At 48.7% G+C, this 25,834-nt stretch overlaps 1 protein-coding gene across 3 annotated transcripts in view; it reads left to right on the top strand.

Annotated features, from left to right (window-relative positions):
- Window positions 1–24,264, top strand: part of TRPC7 (transient receptor potential cation channel subfamily C member 7) — a 151,954-nt gene extending 127,690 nt beyond the window's left edge. For 2 of the 3 annotated variants that reach the window (XM_027546432.1, XM_027546435.1), the window contains 5 exons: window positions 6,669–6,864; window positions 12,732–12,953; window positions 13,586–13,666; window positions 21,390–21,465; window positions 23,394–24,264. In XM_027546432.1, coding sequence (XP_027402233.1) covers window positions 6,669–6,864; window positions 12,732–12,953; window positions 13,586–13,666; window positions 21,390–21,465; window positions 23,394–23,563 — 745 coding nt within the window. In that variant the 3' untranslated portion in view covers window positions 23,564–24,264. The remainder of the gene's footprint in view (window positions 1–6,668; window positions 6,865–12,731; window positions 12,954–13,585; window positions 13,667–21,389; window positions 21,466–23,393) is intronic. The other variant, XM_027546434.1, reaches the window with a different exon arrangement.
- The last annotated feature ends 1,570 nt before the right edge of the window (window positions 24,265–25,834 follow it).

Below are 25,834 nucleotides of genomic sequence, written 5' to 3' on the forward strand. Positions count from 1 at the left end.
CTGAGAATTGAAGGTAGGGTATGAGAGTCAACCTGATGCTAGAGCCTTTGCAGCTAAGGGTTGGGGGGTGGCGGCGGGGTGGGGGGGGCGGGGAACCATGCTAACATTAGCCACATTTGTTGCACATTAGTTAGGTGCCAGGCAGGATTTTGTGTACCTCACAAGCATTCCATTAACTCATTTAATCGTCACCACAACCCTATGAGGTAGAGATTGTTTTCCCATTCTGAAGCTAGAAAAAATGAGCCACAGAGAGGCTACATTATTTAGCCAAAAGCTCACAGTCAGACACAGAACCTGCACTCTGACTGCTTCATCAGAGCTTCCCCTCAACACTGGGATCAGTAGCAGGAAATCGGAATGTGCAGTGGGGACTCATTCATTCAAAGGACCATGGGTTTATTGAGTATCTTCAGTATACCAAGTTCTGCACTAGGTCTGGGACTTCAAGGAGGAAGGAAACACAGCTCTGCCCTCAGGGAGCAACCAGGCTCCCAGGGAGAGGGGTGGGCCCTCAGCATGAATCAATCCAGGCTCTGCACCCCAGTTCCTCAGCCCTGATTCTGGGGCCAGACTCCTCAACTACTGGACCATCTACATCACCCCTCATTCAGGGCCCAGGATAAACCAAGAGGTGAATCAGAGGAGCGTGGCAGGGGTGCAGTCCAGACTTCCTCAGGCACTGGACACTCCTGCCCGACCACCCTCAAGCCTGGTGCAAGTGCTTCTCGTAGGAGAGGCATAGCCCTCGTGTGGGGTCTTTCTGGATTCCAAGCACCTTCTCGCAGCCCCCACTGGGAGGCAGGAGAGCATTGTTCCTGCTTCAGCAGAACTCTAGCTCAAGGCCAGCTATTTATTGTCTTCCAACTTGAGAAACAGCCTTTCAGGAGCTGAAATGCCTGCTTAATACGAAGTTCCTTTTAATCCCATGGATAGAGGAGCCTAGCGGGCTACACACAGTCCATAGGGTCACACAGAGTTGCACACAGATGAAGCGACGTAGTACGCATGTATGTATGCTCGTGCAGATTTGGGTAGGTGGCCGAACTGAACTGTTTGGGGTTGGGGAACAGAGTTCCATGACACTGGGGGGAAAGGCCTTGTGGTATTCTAAAGCAGCAGTGATTTCCATAACAATCACCCCAAACCCTCGCCTTGTTTCTTCTCTGAGACCCTGACACAACTGCCTCTTCAGGCAACCTATTATTACATTCCTATTATCCAGGCGAGACAGCCTGGTAGAGAACGGATTACCTCCTCCCTGCCTTCTGCATGACAAATCAGCCCCAACCTTCCCCCCAACACACACCCCGCCCAGTAAGAGGGTGAATCAGGGTCTATTCAATACACCCCGAGGCACTCTTCCCCTTTGACTTCATTAGAAGCACTTCTTATGCTAGGGTGGCCTATTGGTGAAACCTCAGCCCCTTCTACTGCAAGGCAGCAGTCAAACAATCAAAGACAGCACAGGCTGGAGAAGTCAGAAAGAGCATTTGCATGAAATCAAGGGTTGGTGATGATCTTTGCAGACAGGAAGTAAAATGTTCAGAAAAGTCAATATGCTGCTGGATTAACTCCATTCAGCCCTGGGTGGAAGCCCCTGAGGGCTGATGGGCTTGTATGTGTTGTTCCTGGGTAGGCCAAGGCAGCCGGCACATCCTTGCCCACAGCTCTGTTGCACTTGCTCACACCAGGGGGCTTGCTTTAGCCTGGAACCTCCACAAAACCAAACCAGTTCTGTGCATCCTGCATCCTGCTCTGTAGGGTGGCTGGCAAGTAAGCAGAGTTCAGTGAATGTTCAGCAAATAAACACATGAGTAAAAATAATAGATACCATTTATTGGACCCTTACTCTAAACTTTACATGGGTTGTTCCATTTAGTCTTACAGCAACTTAATAATAAAGCATCACTGTCCCTTTCATTGCAGAAGGCAATGGCACCCCACTCCAGTACTTTTGCCTAGAAAATCCCATGGACAGAGGAGCCTGGTAGGCTGCAGTCCATGGGGTCGCTAGAGTCGGACACGACTAAGCGACTTCACTTTTCACTTTCATGCACTGGACAGGGAAGTGGCAAGCCACTCCAGTGTTCTTGCCTGGAGAATCCCAGGGACGGGAAGCCTGGTGGGCTGCCATCTATGGGGTCGCATAGAGTCGGACACGACTAAAGCGACGCAGCAGCAGCAGCAGCAGCAGTCCCTTTCATAGCAGAGCAAACTGAGGCTCAAGCAGGTTTTGTAACATGCTCAAGTTCATACAGCCAGTGCACAACAGGGCTGGGATTTGAAGCCAGGCATGCATCTTTGCTTTCTTACTCCTCCAGCCATTTCTGTGAAGAGTCCTGTGACTGACCCAACTGCAGGAAACTGTGGCAAGCTTGGTAAAAAGCCAGAGTGGGTGGGAGCAAATAAGGAACCAGCAGCTCCCACCCCTATCAGTAAAGAACCTCAAATTTAGCCTAGAGACCAGCCATCTGAGAGTGGGGGGGTTTCTGTGAAACAAGTGGCCTCATGGTGAATATCAACTAAATCAATCACAAGATACTTTTTTCTTGAAAGACAGCCCCAGACCTCTGCAGTGACTGGTCTTCTGCCCCATGCCCTGTATCCCATAGCTCCTGAAAATTACGAGTGATGATTGGTACATGACTCAGAGAGTATCATAACCACACATGGGGGCTAGCTCCAAGGCCCAAGATCTTGCGGTTAAGAATGTACTCCTGACTCCTATCCAAGACCGGCCTTCTCTCTAAGAATGTATTGTTATGGGTTTCCAAGGTCAAGGTAACACAGGGCAGGGAGGACAACTTCATTTATTGCCAACTACATATTAAACCAGAAGATGCCACTAACCTGATCTATCAAGTTACTTGTGGAGCTGTTGTCACCACAAAAAGCATCGAGTTTTCATGCAAGACTTTGTCCCCCATTTTTCAGCAAGGATGTCTGTCATTTCATATCAATTTATAAAAGCTCTTTATGTCAGAAAGACATCAGCCATTGTCATATGTGCTGCAAATCCTTTCCTCAGTCCTGGCCTTATAATTTTACTTCATATGTTTTCAACATATACAAGTCAAGCTTTGTGTTTGCATGCCTTTCCATCTTTTCCTTTTTAGTTTCTGAAACTTCTCCCAGACCAAGATTATATAAATATTAATATCTTCTTCTGGCTTTTTGACTATGTAATTTTTAAACATTAAATGGTTCAGTTCCGCTTAGAATTTAGTTATATGTGTGGACAACATATTGTATTGCTTGCCATTTACCACTTAGTCCAGCTAATTGGGCATAAACTCAGCCCATAAGGTCCCGTCTGAGGAACAACAGCAAAAACAGTCTATGCAGTTAGTCCACATCACAGGGCATGAGTACAAAGGAAAGACTCAAGAGATCCCGGGAATGAATCTAGCCGTTATAGATGATTTAGACAGTGGACCCAGCTTTTCCTTAATGGAAATCTTTGTTACTGCAACTCCTTCTGCTCCATGATGAGAGGAACCAAGGGCTACAGACACTCCCTAAAGAGCTTAGAAGAATTTGTTAAAAATGCATAGTTGGGCTAAGATCCCTTCCTGCCCAGCCCAACGTCAAGGCTTACTGCTTTGGAGGGGCTCATTTCCACTCTAGCAGTCCCACTGAGTCTGAGCCACCGATAATTAGATTCTCTTGGAGGTCATGGCCATTTCTAAAGCTGTAGAACAGAAATGAAACTGATGTGAAGACTGTCTGACAGCCAGACAACAAATTGAACAGATCAGCATTCTAAGCCTTGGGGGTGGGGGGTGGGGTGTTAGAGAAGGGACAAAGGCATAGGTTTATGCTATGCTATGCTAAGTCACTTCAGTCGTGTCCGACTCTGTGTGACGCCATAGACGGTAGCCTACCAGGCTCCCCCGTCCCTGGGATTCTCCAGGCAAGAACACTGGAGTGGGTTGCCATTTCCTTCTCCAATGCATGAAAGTAAAAAGTGAAAGTGAAGTCGCTCAGTCGTGTCCGACTCTTAGCGACCCCATGGACTGCAGCCCACCAGACTCCTCCATCCATGGGATTTTCCAGGCAAGAGTACTGGAGTGGGGTGCCATTGCCTTCTCCGAGGCATAGGTTTAGGGATCTGTAAATATTCTTCTCTTACTGGAACACATACTGCTTAGTGGGCAATCTCTTCCTCCTCCGGATTAGTAACATATAATGCCTAAGTGAAGGTACCAGGGTAAGTCATAGCTTAGTAACAAAATTCACAGCAAGAAGCAAATGAGAACAAAACTCATGCCGAATCTAGGCCATTTTCCCAATCAAAGTGCAGACGGTTTTCCCCAGATGTGTTCCAGAATGGCCGGCTTCATTTATGACAGCCAAAGGTTAGTGGGGTTTTCAAGGTAAGAAAGGGAAAATGAATTTCTGTAAAGTGTCTCTCAGTTAAATGTATCGTCCATTTCTTCAGTTGTTCCCACTAAATGCGTTACCCTGGACCAGTACCTGTCTGCCCAGCCCCCGTCCCTCGGAGAACGTGTTCTCTGGTTTCCACCAGACCTGTTAGGCAGGGACCAAGTGTCAGAGAAATCACGTCCTACCATCTCCTTCCAGTTTTGATTTGTGGCTCATTCAGTGCTTTTAGGTTCTCTCTGCCACTGTTCCCTTCCACGAGGATGACCACTGAAAGATTGCTTCTTAATGGAAGGCAACACCTGCGGTGAATCGTGCCCACACACTGAGCAGCATCTTTTTCACAGAAATCAGATGCTGCATCTCATGTGAGGAGAATTAGCATCAGATGCTGGGGCTCTAACATGATCCCTCAATATCCAGTCATTATCAATGAACCCCCAAACTCCTTCTTACTAAAACCAAGTTAAATTAAATATTTCAAACTCACAGATTTCAAAGAAACCAGAAACAGATAATGGCAACAAAAACTCAGTTTAGTGCTCAGGCTTCAGACTCTGGGATTCACAGGGAATGAGCAAACAGCTGGCTAGACACACAAACATGTACACCCACACACCCAGCCACACACACTCTCTCTCTTTCTCTCTCTCTTTAACACACAAACATACACACACACAGGAAAGCTGAAAATTCATGCAAGTCAGTGTTGGATTTTTAGCCCAAGTGACGAATACCAGTATTTTTGTACATCTTGTCAAATAAATACCAATCCTCTAAAAAATGCTGTTTTTTTCCCCCAAGACCTAGCTAATCCTGGCCATTTGTGGGTGAGTGCTAAAAGTCTGAAATGTTAAAGAGAAAAAAGAAAGTGCTTTCTCATAAGAGTACCCAAAATCTGGATGCAAACTAAAATACCTGTACTTAACCCTTCAGATATCACACACACATGCATTCTCTAAAGCACACAACCAAAACCCAGCTTTTAAATTGAATTATGTGTCACAACCGAGAAGGCAATGGCACCCCACTCCAGTACTCTTGCCTGGAAAATCCCATGGACGGAGGAGCCTGGTAGGCTACAGTCCATGGGGTCGCTAGGAGTTGGACATGACTGAGCGACTTCACTTTCACTTTTTACTTTCATGCATTGGAGAAGGAAATGGCAACCCACTCCAGTATTCTTGCCTGGAGAATCCCAGGGACAGAGGAGCCTAGTGGGCTGCTGTCTATGGGGTCGCACAGAGTCGGACATGACTGAAGCAACTTAGCAGAAGCAGCAGCATGTGTCACAAACCTGATACAGGGTCAGAGCCACAAAGTATAGACTATGAAATAGTCTATACTATTCATATAGAATAGTACTCTACTATTGAATCCTACTCTTAAACCAAGGTATTTTGGTACCTTGATCATCTCAGAAGCATCAAAGAGCAGTGTCCTAAAAGCCAGCTCTCCCCTGGGCTGCCCTCACAGCACGAGTAGCCTCTTGAGCTGCAGGGGGAGGTTTAGGCAGTTACCTGGTGAATTTGATCAATATGGACACACCAGACTCATCACTCTCATTCCTGAAAACTCATCCCCAGATTAGAGCACCCAATATATGAGGCTGCCCTCACTACCCAGAGCCAGGGTGGAGGTAAACCTTAGTGGTTTGAAGGACCTACTTTTGAAAATCTCAGGCGTGCCTGGATTCGTACCCACACTTGCCAGCTGAGCGCTCCTGGGAAAGTCAGGGAAAGCTCTTAGCATCACTCCTTCCACCTGTCAAATGGATATAATAAGCCAGCCCATTGCAGCGGTGGTCATGGGGCTTAAGTGCACTGCCCTGTGATGATGACCAGCAAGCCCCAGTCACCAGTGACGCTGGCTCCATTCACAAACACCATCCTCTTCCCTTTCCTATGGGGCTGGATAGTTTGAAAAGAGACACTCGAGAGGCTACTGAAGGAAGAGTGTGCTTTCTGAGGCTAATGACCTTCAAGGACAAACATTTGCCCTGGCAGTTAATTTTAAATGTTAAAGTAATTGCAGCAAGATAAGAACTCTGCTGTAGCCAAGAGTCCCAAGAAAGGACTGACTGGGAAAGAAAGAGCCTGCCCTACTGTGTTCTTTCAAGTTTTCTTAGGGACCTGACTATCTCATGGTTTCAGAATCCAGGCACCAGCGAGCAGCCCCAGCCCCACTCCAGAATAACCACTGATGTCTGAGTGGTGGCAGTTCTCTGGTGAGAGTTGCCAGTTGATGCAAACTGCCTAAGAGGACTGTCTGTTTCCTTCTAGGGTTGAAGAAAGCTTCAAAACCTTATTTTGGTCCATCTTTGGCTTGTCTGAAGTGATCTCGGTGGTGCTGAAATATGACCACAAATTCATCGAGAACATTGGCTATGTTCTCTATGGCGTTTATAACGTCACCATGGTGGTCGTGCTGCTCAATATGCTAATAGCCATGATCAACAACTCGTATCAGGAAATTGAGGTAAGACCAGTTAATTGAAAATGCTCTCTCTCCCTGAGTTTAATCTGCATCCCTGTTTGGGGGATGATGAGGGTAATGATATTAGAAGCCCATGGGTTATTAAATGTGAATCCAGAGCAAACCACAGTCATTCTTCCTGGATTGCTCCAAGAAGCACTTCCAGCCAACCAGCCACAAGGCATGGCTGCACTGCATCTGTAATGGCCCAATGAGGGCAGAAAGAGTCGGTGTCATGAATCTTTCCTCTTCTACACGTACCCCCTCAGGAGAGCATGCAGGTGACCCATGGCAAATTGGAATGACTATTTATTTCTACCCACATTCACTTCTGCCTCTCCTGTATTATTTATTAAGTACCTACTGTATGCTGAGCCTGTCCTTGGCACGGGTGATACAGAGATGACCAAGACACAATCTCTGCCCTTGGAGAGGTTTTCACTCAGTACAGTGAGAAAAAACAGACACACCAGCCAACAATGCGCCAGTGCAGGGGGGCCAGTGCATCCGGAGAAGTCCCAGCAGGTGCAGAAGGTGCAGGGCGGAGACAGGGAGTGAGCGTGCGGGGAGGAAGCTTGCAGAGGCCATTCAAAGACTGATTCTGCTAGACAGACAAAGGCATCGAGAGTGTATCGGGAGGCAATTTATCAAAATCTAAAATGCATGAACCATGAGCTATTGATTGCAGCCTTGTTTGGAACAGCAAAAAATGAAAAACAAACTAACTGAGCGTTAATAGGAATCTAGTTAAATAAATTATGATGCGTCTGAACCACGGGAACCTGTGCAGTTTCTAAAAAGGATGAGGACGATCTCTATATTCTGATGTAGAAAGACCTCCAATTATAATGATAAGCAGAAAAAATCAAGCTTCAGAACAATGTATATATTGAACTGTCTTTACGTAGAGAGGAAGAAGAATGAAAACGTATTCCTTTTTGATTGTAAAATCATTTGAAAAAGAAAAATAACCTGAAAGGGTACATAAGAAGGGGTGTACTGTTGAGAGGTGGGGGTTGGAGGACAGGATGGCTGTAAACGATTTTTCTTTAAACCCTTTCCTGCTTAAAATCATATCACTGTGTACCTATTAGAAGTTAAATGAATAAACTCAACATTAAAACAAAATAAAATGCACTGATGCTTTTGATACAACAATTCCGTGCAGAAATATGATTTTACATAGACATTCATTAAAAGAAAACGCTGGAAATAGCCCATGAACATGTTTAAATAAATGGAGATAGCACAGACGTTAAAACCCTGTTTATAAACAATAAGACTTTTTTTGTGCTGACAGAGCAAATCTCTATGATATTGTGAAATGAAAACAATGCAAGCTGTAGAAAAATATCCTTGGGCAAATTCCATTTACATAATAATACAAATGTGCCTATGCAGAAAGCAAAGGTAGGAAATGGTACCCTCTGAGGCAGCAAGTGAAACAAGAAAGGAGTTTTGAAAGGGGACTTTCACATTTGCTTGGTATACCTCGGTACTTAAATCTCTTATAAGAAACAATTATTCGTGTATAGAGAAATAATTGATTGTCATGTATCAGTTGGCTAGGGCTCCCACAACAAAATATCACAGACTGGGTGGCTTAAATAACACAAAGTTATTCCCTCATAGCCCTGGAGGCTAGAAGGTCAGGGTCAAGCTACGGGCTTGATTTCTTCTGAGGCCTCTCTCTTCGGCTTTCAGATGACTGCCTTCCTGCTACGCCCTTTCAGGGCCTTTCCTCCATGTGTCTCTTCGGCTTATGATCACACCAGTCATGATGGACTGGGACGCCACCCTTAAAGCCTCATTTAACCTTAATTACCTCTTTAAAGACTTTCCAAATACAACCACATTCTAAGATACTGGTGCTTAGGGCTTCAACATATGGATTTTAGGGGGAAGCTTTGGTCCATAAAACTCCAAAAAAACACTATTCTATACAGTAGGAACAGCATGTACCAAGACAGAGAGGGGTCAAACAGTGTGGTATATACTCGGCACCAGGCTTCCCAGGTGGCACAGTGGTAAAGAATCTGCCTGGCAATGTAGGAGACGCAAGAGATGCAGGTTCGATCCTGGAGTCGGGAAGATCCCCTGGAGTAGGAAATAGCAACCCACTCCAGTATCCTTGCCTGGGAAATCCCGTGGACAGAAGAGCCTGGTGAGCTATGATCCTTGGGGTTGCACAGAGTCAGACACGACTGAGCATGCCTGTAATACTTGGCTCTGCGCTCAAGAGTGTAGACTGAACAAGGAAAAAGACAAGAGGATAGAGGAAGAGGTGATCCTGCATGAAGCCTTAGTCTTAGCCCCCAGCTCTAACACCCCAGCCACCTACAGGAAAAGGCAGCACTGTATCAGCAAACAATATATATATATATATATATATATATATATATATACACGTGTGTGTGTGTGTGTGTTTTACAGACTTGGTCACCTATGTGGATAATGAGCTATTGCTAATTAACCTTCTTGGGCCTCAGCTTCCCCACGTGTCAGAGACCCCAGATGGTGCCTGGCATACGTGGGTGTCTAGAGCACTCGCCCCAGGTTTCTGCCCCATCCTATGGAGCACATCGTGTGTTGGTCCAAATGAATATGGCATGGGAAGTCATGTGACTGGCATGAGCGATGCCCACTAGTTTGGGACAGGAGTGAGCAAGCCCATGGCTTGTGATGTCAAGTTACCCACCACAAGGTGGTGCCAGGAGACAGAGAGAGCAGACTGCAACCCACACCTGCCCTTGGGCACTGGGCTTCTCTTTGTGGGGTGGGAGCGCACAGTGCCCACCGGCTCCTTGCTGACTCCTGTACGAGGACCCTGAGGACTGCTGCCGGGATGTGCCTGGTGTGTTCGTGGTCACACTGAACTTTGGTGAAGTAAATCCCTGTAAATCTGTAAATCCCTGCAGGAGAACACTTATTTATTCAATAGCTCTTGAGCATCTACATCTGAATCCACAGACCTGCCTGCCTCTGAGCCTGCTTCCACCCCCGCCATGGCTCCCACGGGAGGGCAGACATGCCTTCTCCCCGTGAGCAGCCCCTCCCCTGTCCCTGGGCCCCCTGCCCTCCCCTCCTCAGAAGCAGCCCTCCCCGCCTGCATCCTCACCTCTCTTTCTCTATCTAATCCTTCCTGTCAGCATCTAAATGCATCTCTTGATCTTGAAAATAAAAGAAGTAACTACAAACAACCCTCCCTCCACCTCCCTTTGCAGCTCTCAACCTCTTTGTCTCCTGCTCTTTACTGCCCACAAAGAGCTGTTTACGCTTCTCTCTGCCTCTCCACTGATTAACTGCTACTCTTCTCCACTCCAGCGTACCCACACTTGACCTGGTTGAGAACTCCTCACCCTTTGGATCTCAGCATAAACACTAGCCTTTGGGGCAGCCCTCTCCGACCCCCAGGGGCAGAACCCCTCCCCAGCTGTGAGCCCAGATCTAGATACAAAGAGCTGATGAGTTAACATACTCATGTCACTGGCCAGGCTGTGTGTCCCAGGAGGTCATGTTTGCCAAACCCAGTGCCTCCCTAGCACGGGCCAGGCATGCAGTAGGTGAACTGTAGGTTGGCATGTAGTAGGAGGTTGGCTGAGTGACTGAAGGTTGAATACCAGGCACTGGGTTAAGCTATGGAGATACAAATAATATTTACTAAGAGTTTCAGTTCAGTTCAGTTCAGTCTCTCAGTCGTGTCTGACTCTTTGTGACCCCATGAATCGCAGCACGCCAGGCCTCCCTGTCCATCACCAACTCCCGGAGTTCACTCAGACTCACGTCCATCGAGTCAGTGATGCCAGCCAGCCATCTCATCCTCTGTCGTCCCCTTCTCCTCCTGCCCCCAATCCCTCCCAGCATCAGAGTCTTTTCCAATGAGTCAACTCTTCACATGAGGTGGCCAAAGTACTGGAGTTTCAGCTTTAGCATCAGTCCTTCCAGTGAATACCCAGGACTGATCTCCTTTAGGGATGGACTGGTTGGATCTCCTTGCAGTCCAAGGGACTCTCAAGAGTCTTCCCCAACACCACAGTTCAAAGCATTAATTCTTCGGCGCTCAGCCTTCTTCACAGTCCAACTCTCGCATCCATACATGACCACAGGAAAAACCATAGCCTTGACTAGATGGACCTTTGTTGGCAAAGTAATGTCTCTGCTTTTCAATATGCTATCTAGCTTGGTCATAACTTTTCTTTCAAGGAGTAAGCATCTTTTAATTTAAGTATTAATATCCGACATTGTTTTCATGCATTAACTTCTTTAATTCCCACAACAGCCTGTGAAGTAGGTGTTACTGTCCTCATTTTATAGATGAGGAAATTGAGGCCCAGAGAAGTTAAGTCTCCTGCTATGGTGACCCAGCTAGTGAGGAACAGAGGCAGGATATGAACTCAGGCAGGCTCGGGAGCCTGTGCTTCCACCACCACATCACCCTTCCTCTCAGGTTGGGAGTCCCGCCTACACCTCTCTGTTGTATGGCAGAGATCAGAAATGACCCTGCCCTCACAGAGCTTCCAGTCTAAAAGGCCTGTAGAGCATGTCCCCATAGACCAGGCTAGGTGCTGATGGGGTCTCTGCAAAAGCAGACAAATTGGTCAAGCTCGCTGGTGGTGACCTTATGCTCTCCTGGGACCCGGATGGGCTCACAGCCCCTTGAAGTGTAGCCAGTGCCTTGGGGAGAGAAACCCACTGCTCACGGAACACGTAATCAATGCCAACCCCAGGGCCATGGGAAGCCAGCAGTGTGATCATCATGAGCAGAGGAAGAAGCCCGAGGCCACTACCTACATCACACAGCTGGTAACAGTCCAGTTGATTCCAAACCCCTGGCCTCAGACGGCCCTCTTAGGACAAGGGCCCGTGGAGCCTGGCCACCTATAGAGAACACACCCCTGCTACCTCTCAGGGGGCCCAATCAGCATTCTGGCATTGACACCAAGTCCGAAGTAACAGATCTGGGCTTTAAATCTACCGCCACCACCAGGGAAGAGCAGACTCTTGCCAGCTACATTCAGGTTTGCTCCCTTGAATTGCATACGCTAGCTGTTGCTGTTGTTCAGTCGCTAAGTCATATCTGACTCTTCGCAACCCCATGGACTGCAGCATGCCAGGCCTCCCTGTTCCTCACTATCTCCTGGAGTCTGCCCAAGTTCAAGTCCATTGAAGTGGTGATGCCATCCAACCATCTCATCCTCTGTTGCCCCCTTCTCCTTTCACCTTCAATCTTTCCCAGCATCAAGGTCTTTTCCAGTGAGTTAGCTGTTTGCATCAAGTGGCCAAAGTACTGGAGGTTCAGCTTCAGCATCAGTTCTTCCAATGAGTATTCAGGGTTGATTTCCATTAGGATTGACTGGTTTGATCTCCTTGCTGTCCAAAGGACTCTCAAGAGTCTTCTCCTGCACCGTAGTTCAAAAGCATCAATTCTTTGGCTCTCTAGACTTAGAAGACCTCTTAACATTGTTGGCAGCACTCAAATCCACTTTCTAGAAGGAAATACACGGTGGTGTCTGATATGGTAGCCACGAAACCACATGTACTAAGCACTCAAAACGTGGCCAGTCCAAACTGAGATGTGCTGTGAGTATAGACCACACGCCAATTTTGAAGACTTGGTATGCAAAGAAAATGTAAACTATCTTATGAATCATTTCTATAATGATTACATGCTGAAATGATAACATTTTGGGTCTACTGCATTAAGTAAAATACATCACTGAAATTAATTTCACTTGTTTCATTTTACTTTTTATAATATGGCTCCTAGAACATTTAAATGCCCCCACAGGGTCCCCCTCTGTGGCTGATGGGATGAGTCTGCTGGAGGGCGCGGCCTCTGATGCTGTGCTATTGTTTTCCTGGCCCTGCAGGAGGATGCAGACGTGGAGTGGAAGTTTGCCCGAGCGAAGCTCTGGCTGTCTTATTTTGATGAAGGAAGAACTCTACCTGCTCCTTTTAATCTAGTGCCAAGTCCTAAATCATTTTATTATCTCATAATGAGAATCAAGATGTGCCTCATAAAACTCTGCAAATCTAAGGCCAAAAGCTGTGAAAATGACCTTGAAATGGGCATGCTGAATTCTAAATTCAGGGTAGGTAGCGTGGGACTTAAGGGGCTGGAGGGGCAGCAGATGGGGGAGAGGGGAGCTGTGTGTCTTTGATTCACAGGATACCCCTGAAACCAGGCAAATCAGGAGCTCTGAGGAGGGACCCCGTGCTTTTCAGAATCAGCTGGCACTTCAGCACAGCTGCAGCACCAGCAGGGGCCGCTAACCGGCCTTAGTGCCCCACTTCTGTTGGACTGAGTTGGGACCCCACGGAGGGACTCCTTAGTGGACTCGAAAGCAGATAGCTCTCCCCAGAAAGTAGCTGGATTGTACTTTGGGATGCCTGGGAAGGGAGGCTCCCCGTCCATTATCTCCCCCTCCTGGAGATCCTCAATTGTTAGCATATTAAAAATCTCTGGGCAATCACTCTGAGTGCTCTCCAAACAAAGCTGACCAAACCATAATTCTGTAATCCACTGACAACCTGCAGAGCCAGAGTCCCCAGGAAATATGTTCCAGGAAGCCAAGCCACAGTGGGTAGAGGGACCTCCTGAGGGCCCTCATTTTAGAGGTAGTCCCCTATGCAGGTGCTATTCAAGTCTTACCATGTAGGTATGTATTAAGTTTCACGTAATATGTATCACATACTATGTATTTTGTATTTTCTGTTTTCCCAGAAGACTCGATACCAGGCTGGCATGAGGAATTCTGAAAACCTGACAGCAAATAACACTTACAGCAAGCCCACCAGATACCAGGTAACCACCGCTTTCCCAGGTATAGGCAGAAGTGGGCTCTGTTAAGACACCAATATGGTCACAGAGCTGTGTCAGTCCCCCTAGACACAGCTTCATTCCTTCCTGCAGTCAACATTTATTTATATGCCAGGCACCGCGCTGCTTCCTGGGGATACAGACAAGGTTCCTATCTTAGTGGCACTTCCAGACATAGAGGGAGAGACACTATGGATCAGCAAACATGCAATTAAATATGTAACTTCAAATTGATCAAAGTGCCAACATGAAAAAACTCAGGTGCAAAAGTGGAGAAAACCAGGGAGCCCCTGCTTCCATACGGTTATCAGAAGTTGTGTCTTTAAGGAGAGGACAGCTAGCTAAGACCTCGTAGATGAGGAGGCAACCACATGGGGCCTTTCAGGCAGAGGAAAAGCGTTAAGCCAAGGCCAGAGGGCAGATGCCTGGGAGGTCCAGAGCTGCTGGAGCTCCATGAGCAGTGGGGGAGGGGAAGGTGACGAGGTCAGAATTCAAATCCGAACTGAAGCAAGGTCAGGGTGTGGATTTTACTCTGAGGTATCTAGAAAGGCAGTGGAAGGAGGTTAACTTGGGGAAGGGAGAAGATGATTCTATTTTATTTATGCTTTAAGAAGACTACCTATCTGCTGTAATGAGACGAGACCAGTGCGGACAAGAGTGGAAGCAGGGAGACCAGGGAGGAAGATACAGTCCAGGCACACGGGACTGGTGACTTGAAACGCGAGGAGGGTGATGGACAAAAGCTGACTGACTCAGGATACGTTCTGGATGCTTTGCCAAAGGGAAATGATGCAAACCAACAGGAATGGGGTGGGGAGAGGCAGGCACCCAGTAGGGCTCCCAGGTGGGTATCGATGTCTTCAGTAGGCACTTGACCTTAGACTGCCAGCCTGCACACGGTCATTATAAAAATTAGGTCTTTTATGCTTGCAGATCTTGCTTTGCTTTAGAAATTAATGCAATCTCTGTATCAGTTTGAATCAGTCAAATGGTCACTACAGGTTATTGATTATAAAAGTGCAGGCCATCCTCCTGCTTTCCCGCCCCCAATGACCAGCGGTTTTATCCACGCTGACCATTTCCTATCAGATGTAAATGTGACGCTGTCCTGAGTGTTCCTTGGGGCCAAGGTGATATGTCCCTGGTGCCAGCATCCCCGAGGGAGCCATTACAGACTCAGCATCTTCCAGACCCAGGTCTCTAATTGAATCTCCATCCGTATTTCAGAAGCTAACTCTGCAGTTAGGAGGAGTTAAGTGTACAATTAAGAAATGGCTCATCCCTCGTAGTACTTATAGTTTTATCGGATGACATGGGCTAAAAAATTGGCAAAGGGCAAATCTTGCATTGATTTAATTGTGTGCTAAATTGGCCCTGCCCAGTGTGATCAGCTTTGAGTTTATTTTATAGAACAAATCCTTCAGTCAGGGGAAGGATTTATATTTCTTTGCTTCTTAGAGAGAAGTAGAGATTATCTGTGCCACGGAAAAGATAAAAAACCATAATGGATTAGGGCCAGATGTCTCCTGGGTTTTGAGCACAATTAGCAGCTGCAATCAGAGAAGACAGCCGCTGTGGTCAGCGACCTACAGCCAGATGAATCCTTTGTGAAGGAGACCGTGCTCCACAGTGGTCTTGGGCAATCCCTATTCTGTCTTCCATCATTACTGGCTGAGTCCCTGCAACCTTGACTCCCCCAGAGCTTCCTGCTGTGATTATGCGGATTAGCCGGTTTGCAGCTTCAGGCAGTCTGGGAAAGCAGGCCCACCCTGTATCTTTCCACCAAGAAAAGCCTAGGGCAACTTACTCAGATCGTTGTCAGCTGAGAGACAGAAAAACTGAGCCCATAGGCATCAGAGGGAGTGGGCTGAGAGGACAGCAGACGGAGCAGAGACCATCTTGCATTTGTACATTTGCATTTTGCTCAGCCCTTTAAGGTCAGGTCTGGGCATCTTCCTGAGCCAACATCTGCTCAAATAGGAGTAAACCCTGAGCCAGCACAAACGGACAGCTGGGAGCAGACTAGACACGAGGGTATGTATAATTTCACACGTGCCTGTGAGAGAGGAAGGACCTGTAACCCCACTGAACACACAAGGGAACTCAGTTACCCGGTGGGTTGAAGTGAGATCTGTCTGCACTACGCTACACGGCCCGGGCAAGAGCCCCTTAGTCCTCTTTGTAGAGTCACACCCAGGCCTCCCTGGAACCTGCCTTGTCTGTGTCTGACAGTGCCGGGGAAGAGGTCTATCTGAGCCTGGGGGAAGGAAGCGAGGAACAGAAGGCGCTTTTGCTATCACGGGGCAGCAACCATCACAGAAGGAAGCATTTGGGCAGGGATCTAAAAATGGCTCAGCCTTTTGCTTGAGCCCACTGGTGGCCTTCCACACTGCACTGCTTTCCTCCCAAAGCATCTTTCAAAAGTGCCAAGAAATTCTGAGAAGCCCAATTCACTCCCTCTTTCTCACTGTGCAGGCTTCACCCAGAGCCTCCTTTTCATGGAGCACATATGCTGTCAGCCTCTCACTGTCGAGGTGCTGAGACATTCTGGAGCAATCCCAATAAGATAAAAGCCCTGTTGTTGATATGCATGTTAGTTGTTAAGCTCGTTTCCCTTGTGTCTCTAGTAGATCTGCTTGGTTGCTCAAACTTAGCATTTGTTGTTCAGTCGCTCGGTCGTGTCTGACTCTTTGCGACCGCACGGACTGCAGCATGCCAGGCTTCCCTGTCCTTCACCATCTCCCAGAGCTTGCTCAAACTCATGTCCATTGAGTCAGTGATGCCACCCAACCATCTCGTCCTCTGCCGTCCCCTTCTTGTGCATTCAGTCTTTCCCAGCACCAGGACCTTTTCAAATAAGTCAGTTCTTCGCATCAGTTGGCCAAAGTACTGGAGCTTCAGCTTCAGCATCAGTCCTTCTAATGAATAGTCAGGATTGATTTCCTTTAGGATTGACCAGTTTGATCTCCTTTCAGTCCAAGATGTTGGGTGTTTAAGCTTCCCATCACTTCAGCTTTTCAGGGTTCTCCGTTATAAGGGAAGACAGTTCCTCCAGATTTCCAGGGGTCTGAATTATTTTTCACAAAATTGGTTCTTTGCTTTTGTAATTTTTTTCCCAATCTGGGTTCTGTGGACATAAGCCCAAACAATGGAACAAAACCATGATGCCAGCAAAATGGCCAACTGTGTTTCCTATCATAGCTACATTTGATCTGATCAACATGCGTCCCCTTGTTGGGGTATGTACAGACTTCATATCCTCACTCTCTGAGGATGCATCTCCTTCGGGGCAAAGCAAATAAACCGTGTCCCAACCAAACTGAAAAATCCAGGCACAGTCCATCACTGAAATAATTCTTTATGATGTAATCCCTTCCCCTGAAACCCAGTGGGCATCCTCCTTCTTGCCTTCTAGATGACCTTTTCTGCAGAGATCAAAGCCAACAGGTTAGACACCTTGCCAATGCTGAGTTCTTGTCTCCTGGGGTCTCCTAAACCCCAGTTTAACACATGACCTGTCCTGCGATCCATTTTGTCCACTCTCTTCCCAATGTTCCTCAACTCCTCTGCTCCTGGGCCGCAGCATTACTTCTCTCTGACTGCTGCTGGTTGACACCTCCTGCGCGCATGTCCTCTTCCTTGGCTCTGTCCTCAGCTTCCCTGGCTGCACAGAGTGGTCCCTCCCACTCCCTGAACACCAGCAGCGGCCAAGAGGTCACCTGGCTCTCAGACTCTGGGCCAGAGAACTATGGGGCTCCCTTCCTGGACGTGGGCCTCGATGTCACAACCATTCTTATCCACTAGGTACCTCAGTATTAGTTATTTTGCCTGAGTAAGGTTGCTAAATGCAGTCATCTCCAGTCCTTGCTAAATGCATCAGGGCAGAGCAGGTCAAGCTGCATCGACAGGGACATGTTACTGTGGGGAAGGTTTATTATCTCTGCGAAGTGAAAACTCCATGGAAGGTAAGCAGGAGGGAACAGAAACTCATGACAGAGGACCATGCTTTTCCCCCACATAGTGAAGGAGGGCAGACTTCTGATGTCCATCTTTTCTGCAGACAGAGATCCTCTGTAGCAGCCATGTTAAAAAGGACTTTGGGCATTTTTCTAACCATTTGAGACTTCCTGGAGATGAGACTCCTGCAGAACCCAGGTTGTCTAACATGCGTATGGGGAGGCTAGGTCCTCATCAGGGCATGACGTCTCTAAGCACCTGAAAGGCAGTCACACTGTTGTCCCTGGAGGTGCCTGTCACTCGTGGAATGAACCGGGCAGCAGAGGAAGGTTAAAGGGTCTGAGCATGTCTGCCATGCTCACGTGATCCTGCGTCCATGTTAAACCTCTAACGTCCCCGTCTGAAGGGTCTGGGCATGTCTGCATTGCTCGCGTGATCCTGCGTCCATGTTAAACCTCTAACATCCCCGTCTGAAGGGTCTGGGCATGTCTGCCATGCTCGCGTGATCCTGCGTCCATGTTAAACCTCTAACATCCCCGTCTGAAGGGTCTGGGCATGTCTGCCATGCTCGCGTGATCCTGCGTCCATGTTAAACCTCTAACATCCCCGTCTGAAGGGTCTGGGCATGTCTGCCATGCTCGCGTGATCCTGCGTCCATGTTAAACCTCTAACATCCCCGTCTGAAGGGTCTGGGCATGTCTGCCATGCTCGCGTGATCCTGCGTCCATGTTAAACCTCTAACATCCCCGTCTGAAGGGTCTGGGCATGTCTGCCATGCTCCTGTGATCCTGCTTCCATGTTAAACCTCTGACATCCCCGTCTGAAGGGTCTGGGCATGTCTGCCATGCTCCTGTGATCCTGCTTCCATGTTAAACCTCTGACATCCCCGTCTGAAGGGTCTGGGCATGTCTGCCATGCTCGCGTGACCCTGCCTCCATGTTAAGCCTCTAACATCCCCGTCTGAAGGGTCTGAGCATGTCTGCCATGCTCGCGTGATCCTGCGTCCATGTTAAGCCTCTAACATCCCCGTCTGAAGGGTCTGGGCATGTCTGCCATGCTCGCGTGATCCTGCTTCCATGTTAAGCCTCTAACATCCCCGTCTGAAGGGTCTGGGCATGTCTGCCATGCTCGCGTGATCCTGCGTCCATGTTAAGCCTCTAACATCCCCGTCTGAAGGGTCTGAGCATGTCTGCCATGCTCACGTGATCCTGCGTCCATGCTAAGCCTCTGACATCCCCGTCTGTAACGAGAGGCTGAGAAGCAAACCTTGCTGTTCTCCCCGTGGAGCTGCAGGTCTGCAGAAACCACAGTTCAGACCAGGTCTGCCAGGGTTCATGCGTGGGCCGCGGGCATTCAGGACGATGCTTTACCAGTCACTCTCTTCTGCGGGATAGCGATCCATTCTCCAAAAACTAGCTGAGGCCTCTTCTTGCTCAAAAGATTCTGTTAAAGGATCCTTGTTTATCCTTGTTAAAGGATAAACTGGAACCTAGAAGTGGTCCAAACCCCCTGTGACCAATGGGAGCCTGTCTCCTGCATCTCCTCTCTGAAACCACTATGCACTTAGACTTTTCCTGAAGCTTGAACAAAGCCCCAACTTTGGTTTCCATTTTGGTAAATCCCAGATCTGCCACTTCGCAGCTGTATGAGCTTGGAGAAGTCACCTCCCCCTCTGAGCCTCGTGACCTCCTCTGTACAAAGAAATGACAACCCCCATCTCCTCTGGTTTCTGGGAGGGTTCCATGAGATCATTTTGTCAAAGAGGCCAACACAGCTTCTGGACTGCAGGAAGACTCAATACATTTGTGTTTATAATAAATACATACTATGAAATTTTTAAATGATCAGACTACTCACATTGCACTAAAACAGAGTGTGCACAGGAAACGGGAGGGAGGTGACCGTCATAGCTACGAACGCGTCCACTCAGCTACATCCCAGCAGGAGGGTGGTGACTGTCATAGCTACGAACGCATCCACTCAGCTACATCCCAGAAAAGGGGGCTCTTCACTTCCATCTCTGGCTTATAATCTTACACTGTGAATATATAGTCTCTGTAACTGATAGATTCAGAAATGGAAGGGTCTCGAGTTCTTGAGGTTTTTTCTTTAAAATGACAGCAAACTTTAATTATGGATAGATCCCCCAGTCTTGCGTAAGCCTGAAAGTCCACAGTAGAATATTTCCGAATTCCTTATTCAGTTCGAGTGTTAGAGACTTGGGTATCTGGTTTGTTGGTTTTAACCCCCTATGAGAACTTGGCTCAGGACAAAGTTTATTTTGTCTCTGTTGCTCCAATTCAAAGTGAAAAGAGCATCACTGACTCCCACTAAAGGCATAGATTCTTAAAACTCAGGTAACCTGCCTCATTGACTACAAGAGGGTCAGTGAGCAATCTAGCATTGCAGTTTAACCACCATCAGGACAAGACCCAGGCCTCTCAGAGAAGGAGCAGTGTGAAGGCAATTCACTGCTTAACTGTGCAGCCTGAAATTAGGGGCTGACTCAAACCACAGCGCCCAGCAGACCTCCAGTGGGGGGCCCCATGAGCTCTCAGAGCTCAGTATGAACAGCCTTTCCTGGGGTCGAGTGAACCATGGGGTCACAGCTGGAGATGCCCCCTTGGCAAGATCACTACCATTAGAGGCTCTGTGGCACCACCAGTCGGTGATAATACTAATGTGTTCAATCCTCCAGCTCTCTGCATCCTGGAAGCTCACTTCTCTTTTACTTGCAAGAAGCTTTTACCTGAGCCCATGTAGTCAGAGAGGATGTAACCACCTGCTTGACCTCACACAGCAAAGCTGAGGACAGAATTCAGGGCCCTTCAACCTAGCAAATGCCAGTTCTGTCCCCTCGGTCCTCAGGGTGAGCAGGTGAGCGGAAGGGATGCTGAGGAGCTGGGAATCCCCCTCTGCGGTGCTGCTAGGCTCCTACAGATTCAGACGGGTTGGCCACAAGGGTATTTTTAAATCCTGCAATTTCACAGTAACCCAGGACAGACTAGCTGGCAGAATCTAAAGTTCACCTCCTGCGGTCTTTCTTACACTTAGCTCTATTCTTGGTGGCTCTTCAGTGTCTGTTCCTGCCTCCTTTGCTGAAAGGATCTGGTATCTGCATAATAAGTAGGACCTCCAGCGTGACTCCCGACAGTGTTGGGCGGGTGGTGAGGTTTCAGGGAAGCGGGATCTTGGCAAAACCTCCCAAGGCTCGGCTGTATCTCTCTCTGCCTCTGGTAGGAATTTTCCAAAGTACAGTGGACTGGTCCTCCATGCCTGTTCCTGACTGGGCTCAGTGGACCTCTTCTCCTGCATAGCAGCTCCATGGGAGACAGTTCTACCTGGGCCAGCCTGCGAGGACTTTCTTACTTCCCCAGTTTGCATCGGTTGTTGAAATCAGGCCCAGAGAAGAGGGCGTGGTGGGCTAAGGTCACAAGGGGCAGGGAAAAGTCAGGCTGAGGACCCTCAAACAGTGCACATGGATCTCAAGTGTTTCTGTCTCTCTTTGTGGCTGGACCTCCTGCCACTGCAAGTATCCCATTCTTACATCCCGGCTCAGGTGCTACTGAACCCAGAGAGACTGGAACCTCCCCATTAGGCAGGTCACTTCTCAAGAGTGAGGCATCAGGCAAGGGAGGGTCCCCCAACTCTGCCAGGCACTCTGCCAGAGGGAGAAGTCACGCCTACAGGATGCAAGCTGCTTCTGTGCTTGGCTGGGCTGGTTTGATCCCTCCCTGTGTTCATGTTTCAGAAAATCATGAAACGGCTCATAAAAAGATATGTCCTGAAGGCCCAGGTGGACAGAGAAAATGATGAAGTCAATGAAGGTAAGCGACTGGATCTGCTTCCTGGAAGGCAGAAGCCAGATGTGGGCTCGCTGGGCCTGCAAAGTCAAGGTATCAGCGGCAGGGCTCAGTCCCTGGCTGGAGACCCTGGAGGGCCTCACTGGAGGTGGTGGCAGAATGCAGGGGAACACAGTTGCAGGACTGGGGTCTCTGTCCCCTGGCTGGTTGTCAGCTGGGGCTGCCCTTAGCTCTGACCACAGAGCCCTCCACCTCAGCACCAGCACCAGGACATGGAGCCCTGCTCACAGAATGGTTCTGCCTCCCCAGTCATGACTGACACGAGTTGCCTCCTATCCCTTGAGCTCAGGACGGCCGTGAGCTCCTCATGCCCAGAGCGCACAGACAGACAGCCGTAGACAGCCCCTGTTCTGGCTGGCTCCATCCTATCTCACATCCTGGCTCTCAGAAGCTATCAACCAGCAGTTTCTCAAAGAATTCCTTCCACCCCCTCAGAAGTGCTTGCTATAAAAGCGGATCCAGAACCCCCCTCCTCCCCAGATCTAATAAATCAGCATGGCCTGAGGGTCTGCCTGCAATACAGTACCAGGCATTCTCATACCAGGCATTCATTCTGACGCAAACTGAAGTTTGCCAACTACATTATTTTCACTGTTTGGGTTATTCTCCAGTCTATTTTAAGCAGCTCTTAAGTGAAAAGCGAATTACCATACACCAGGTAATTAATCTTCATGAGACACCTGGGACAAATATTTGCTATCTTCCAAGAGTGAAGGTACCAGGAGCCTCTGGAAGGAGCCTAGTCATTTAGAGACCCTCCGCTTCATCCTGGAACATCACTGTGCAGCCTCAAGGTCAGCAATGGCCAAACGACCCCTGGGCTGACCCTGTCTAAGAGTTGAATAGCAGCCCATCTGCCCACCCTACTGTTGGGTCTTAAGTATAACACAGCCGGGTACCATGGCTGCCAGCCCTCTGAAGAGTGTGATGTGACTGACAGGAATGTAACTGATGATAGAAGGTGGGGCTGTCCAGGTTTCATGCCATGGGAATCACAGCATGGAACTAGGGCTCAGTGAAGCCCCCATGAAAACAAGAGATGCACGCCTTTGTCAAAACTGGCCAGACTATAGCTTTAAGACTGCTGCCTCTTCTGCGTGTCAGGGATACTTGGAAAACAGGTATGGTTAATGTGTCCCCGGCAGTGGACTCCCACTTGAGTCAAGGTTCAAGTCCAGTATCTTCCAAACCAGGCAAGAACCTCTCGACCCCACTTTGTGGTTAAGAAGAAGGTTCCCACAGCCCAGGCCCGTGTGGACTTTTAACCACGTGGCTCACTGTGGAAATGAGTGGAAAACCCCACCTGGTGGTCCCTTGCCATGGAAGGAGAAGGCGGCAGGCCTGCCATGGTGCACCAGTGAGGCACGCAGCTTGCGTGGTCTGGGCAGACCCTGCTCCTGCGAGGCTGCCTGGCTCCATAGCCACGTCCACTGATCAGCTGAGCTGATCGCCTCAGATGCCTAGGAGTTCCTCTTCCCTGCAAATAACGATGACAAAACAAAACACGAAGCATGATGAGGAAGAAATGTTAAAATTAACAAGGGTGCCGCTCGGAGTCTTGAAATCTGCCTTTAATGGCTTCAAGACCAACGTTCTGTGATGATAACACAGGTGCAAGCAGTTCAACCTGGTCTTGATTCCTCTGTCTACCTCAACCCCTTCAGGGAGAGCTTGACCAGGAATGGGAGGAGAAGGGTCTTCAGCAGACGAATGTGTCCTTTAGTGGGAGGGGCAGGGTGGGAGTTAGGTCGAAACAGACCTCCAATCCCCTCACCGCCACCCTGCTGGATCAGTAGCCTGACATGCTGCTGGAAGAAGGCATGCCTCAAATGCCTCTAGGGTGAGTCCCTTCTGCAGGCTCATACTCACCGAAATCTCCTCTGTCCTTGCAGGTGAACTGAAGGAAATCAAGCAAGACATCTCCAGCCTGCGCTATGAGCTCCTTGAAGAGAAATCTCAAGCTACCGGAGAGCTGGCCGACCTCATCCAACAGCTCAGTGAGAAGTTCGGGAAGAACTTAAACAAAGACCACCTGCGGGTGAACAAGGGCAAAGACATTTAGCAGCCTGCATCCACCGGCACCTGTGACTTCTACCAGCATTCCAAGGCCAGGTGGGATGCCCTGGCCACCAGCCCCGGTGGGAAGGGGTCCTGGCCCACTCCTCTAGGACTCTAAGGGGACCCACTGGCTCCGTCCTGACCAGCCTTGCTGGCATCTGCAGCCCAGTGTCCTGCCTGGACCCAGAATGATTGTGAATCTAGGCTGTTGGGTGAGAAACTCAACCACAGGAGGAAGGGAGGAAGTGGCCCCTGACACGTGGGGACACCTTCGGTCCAGTCATAGGGACATATGTCCCAGTGGCCAGCGCAGGAAAAGGCCATCTCGGGTGCACACTCGTGCCCTCCCACCGCACACAGACCGCCGTGCTGTCTGCGTGCAGGAAGACAAACCACCTCACCCCACACACCCCTGCTCACTCCCTCCCTGCCACCCACACACACCCAGAAGAACCGGGCGGTGACCTGTGATCTATTCTTAAGTGCCAGATGAGAACACAGATAGCCTACTAGCAAAATAGTTCTATTTGTTTATATTAAAAAAAAAAAAAAGGTTTAAAAATCCTAAATCAAAAATTGTACTGTAGGTAGCACTGTTCAGAGAACAACAACAAAATCCAAATGATGTATTTTTACCTTTATGAAAATTATCTTGTATTTACTATTTTTACCTGAAATGGAAAGAAATAAAATTACCTCATAATAGCCCGGGGAGACTCTGTGGATGCACTGCCCTCCCGTTGTCTGGCGTCCTCTCTGGAGGTGGCCTTGGGCGTCCACAGAGCCGGGCTGCCCTGGGAGGAGAATGAGCAGGTGAGAGGGGGGCAATCCCAGGGGAGTCATGCAGCCAGGAACCCCCACCTCCAAGCATCTCTTCCTGTCCCCAGACCTAGTGACCCCCAAGCTCGCCAAGGTCAGGAAGGAGACAAAGGAAATGATGAGGAAAGTGAAACGATTTCCCCCACCCTACGTCTCACCCTTTCCCCTTGAGCGGCAGGGGAGGGGAGCTGTGAGAAAGGAGCCCAGATCTTTCTAAAGGGGTCTGAAGTGTGAGTAGAGACAGCAGCCACCAGAGGGCGCCCCGGTCCTGAGCAATGCCCAGTCTGAGCTGGCTGGAGAAGATGCCGCTGGGCGGGAAGGATCACTTACTAATAACATCAGCTGGTTGTATCGAGTGAGCACTTGCTGCATACCAAGCACTGTGCTGAGGACTCTGCAGGCATCTGTCCACTGAACCCTCACAACAACCCTATGAAGAGGAAGAGGATCAAGGTCTCAAATTCAGATGCCTTGCAGATATCCAGGGTGTGTGCATACATGTGTGACTATGAATGTTTCCTATATGTATACGTATGACAGGCTTGTGTTCTGTGATATGCAGTATATCTTCAGAGATAAATTGTTTACTTCATCCTGCTCTAAGAACAATGCAGACCAAATGGGGTGATAGACAGAACTGAAATAGTTCCAGCATTGAGGTATCAGGGAGAGGCCATGACAACCCAGACAGGCACAGCCTACCTCAAGTGGGTGTGGACACCCAGCCCAACTAATTGTTGCCATAAGGAATAACAGGCCCAGTTTTGCTCAATCTGCCCCGTTTCTAAGGGGTGGGGTGGTGGGGGAGAAAGGTTACATTTGGCAGCCAACATGGGAGACTAGAGAAGCTGTCCTGAAATGTGACTCCAACCCAGGCCTTCCAGGCAAGAAAACCCTCAGCACGAAGGATACACAGGCACCCGACAGGGACCAGGGTTATCTGCGTGTGCAGGGGACCCTACAGACATAAACTCCGCTACAGGAGTTTTTCACCTGGGGGCCATGTGAGGTCCCTGAATGGATTTCAAAGAACCTGCCAGTCCTGAAGTTCCCATCAAATCAGGAGCTTGGCTTTGTGATGTGTGTTGTTATGGAGGGAATACCTGCAGTTTTTCTCAAATGTTCATCCCTGGCCCTCAAAGCCTGCAGATGAGGACTGAATCCCTTCAGTAGAATTTCCCAAGTCCCCAGACAAGTACCAAGGATGGGGCATGTGTGTCTCCAGTGGAGGATGCATAAATTACTCTTCCCACAAAGCACATCAGCCTCCTGACCCTGGGGACAAATGACCAACACTTTCAGGGACTGCACGTATTGACTTCAAAATGCTAATCAACATTTTAAGATGCATTATGCAATTTCCCTATCTGCCTTCCACCAGCAACAGCCGGCAACCCCATTTTCAAATCTTGGGATGCCCTTTTCCTACCAAACCTAAGTCTCCAATGTGCCCCTT

The sequence above is a fragment of the Bos indicus x Bos taurus genome, chromosome 7 (assembly GCF_003369695.1).
Source record: "Bos indicus x Bos taurus breed Angus x Brahman F1 hybrid chromosome 7, Bos_hybrid_MaternalHap_v2.0, whole genome shotgun sequence".
Classification (NCBI taxonomy): domain Eukaryota; kingdom Metazoa; phylum Chordata; class Mammalia; order Artiodactyla; family Bovidae; genus Bos; species Bos indicus x Bos taurus.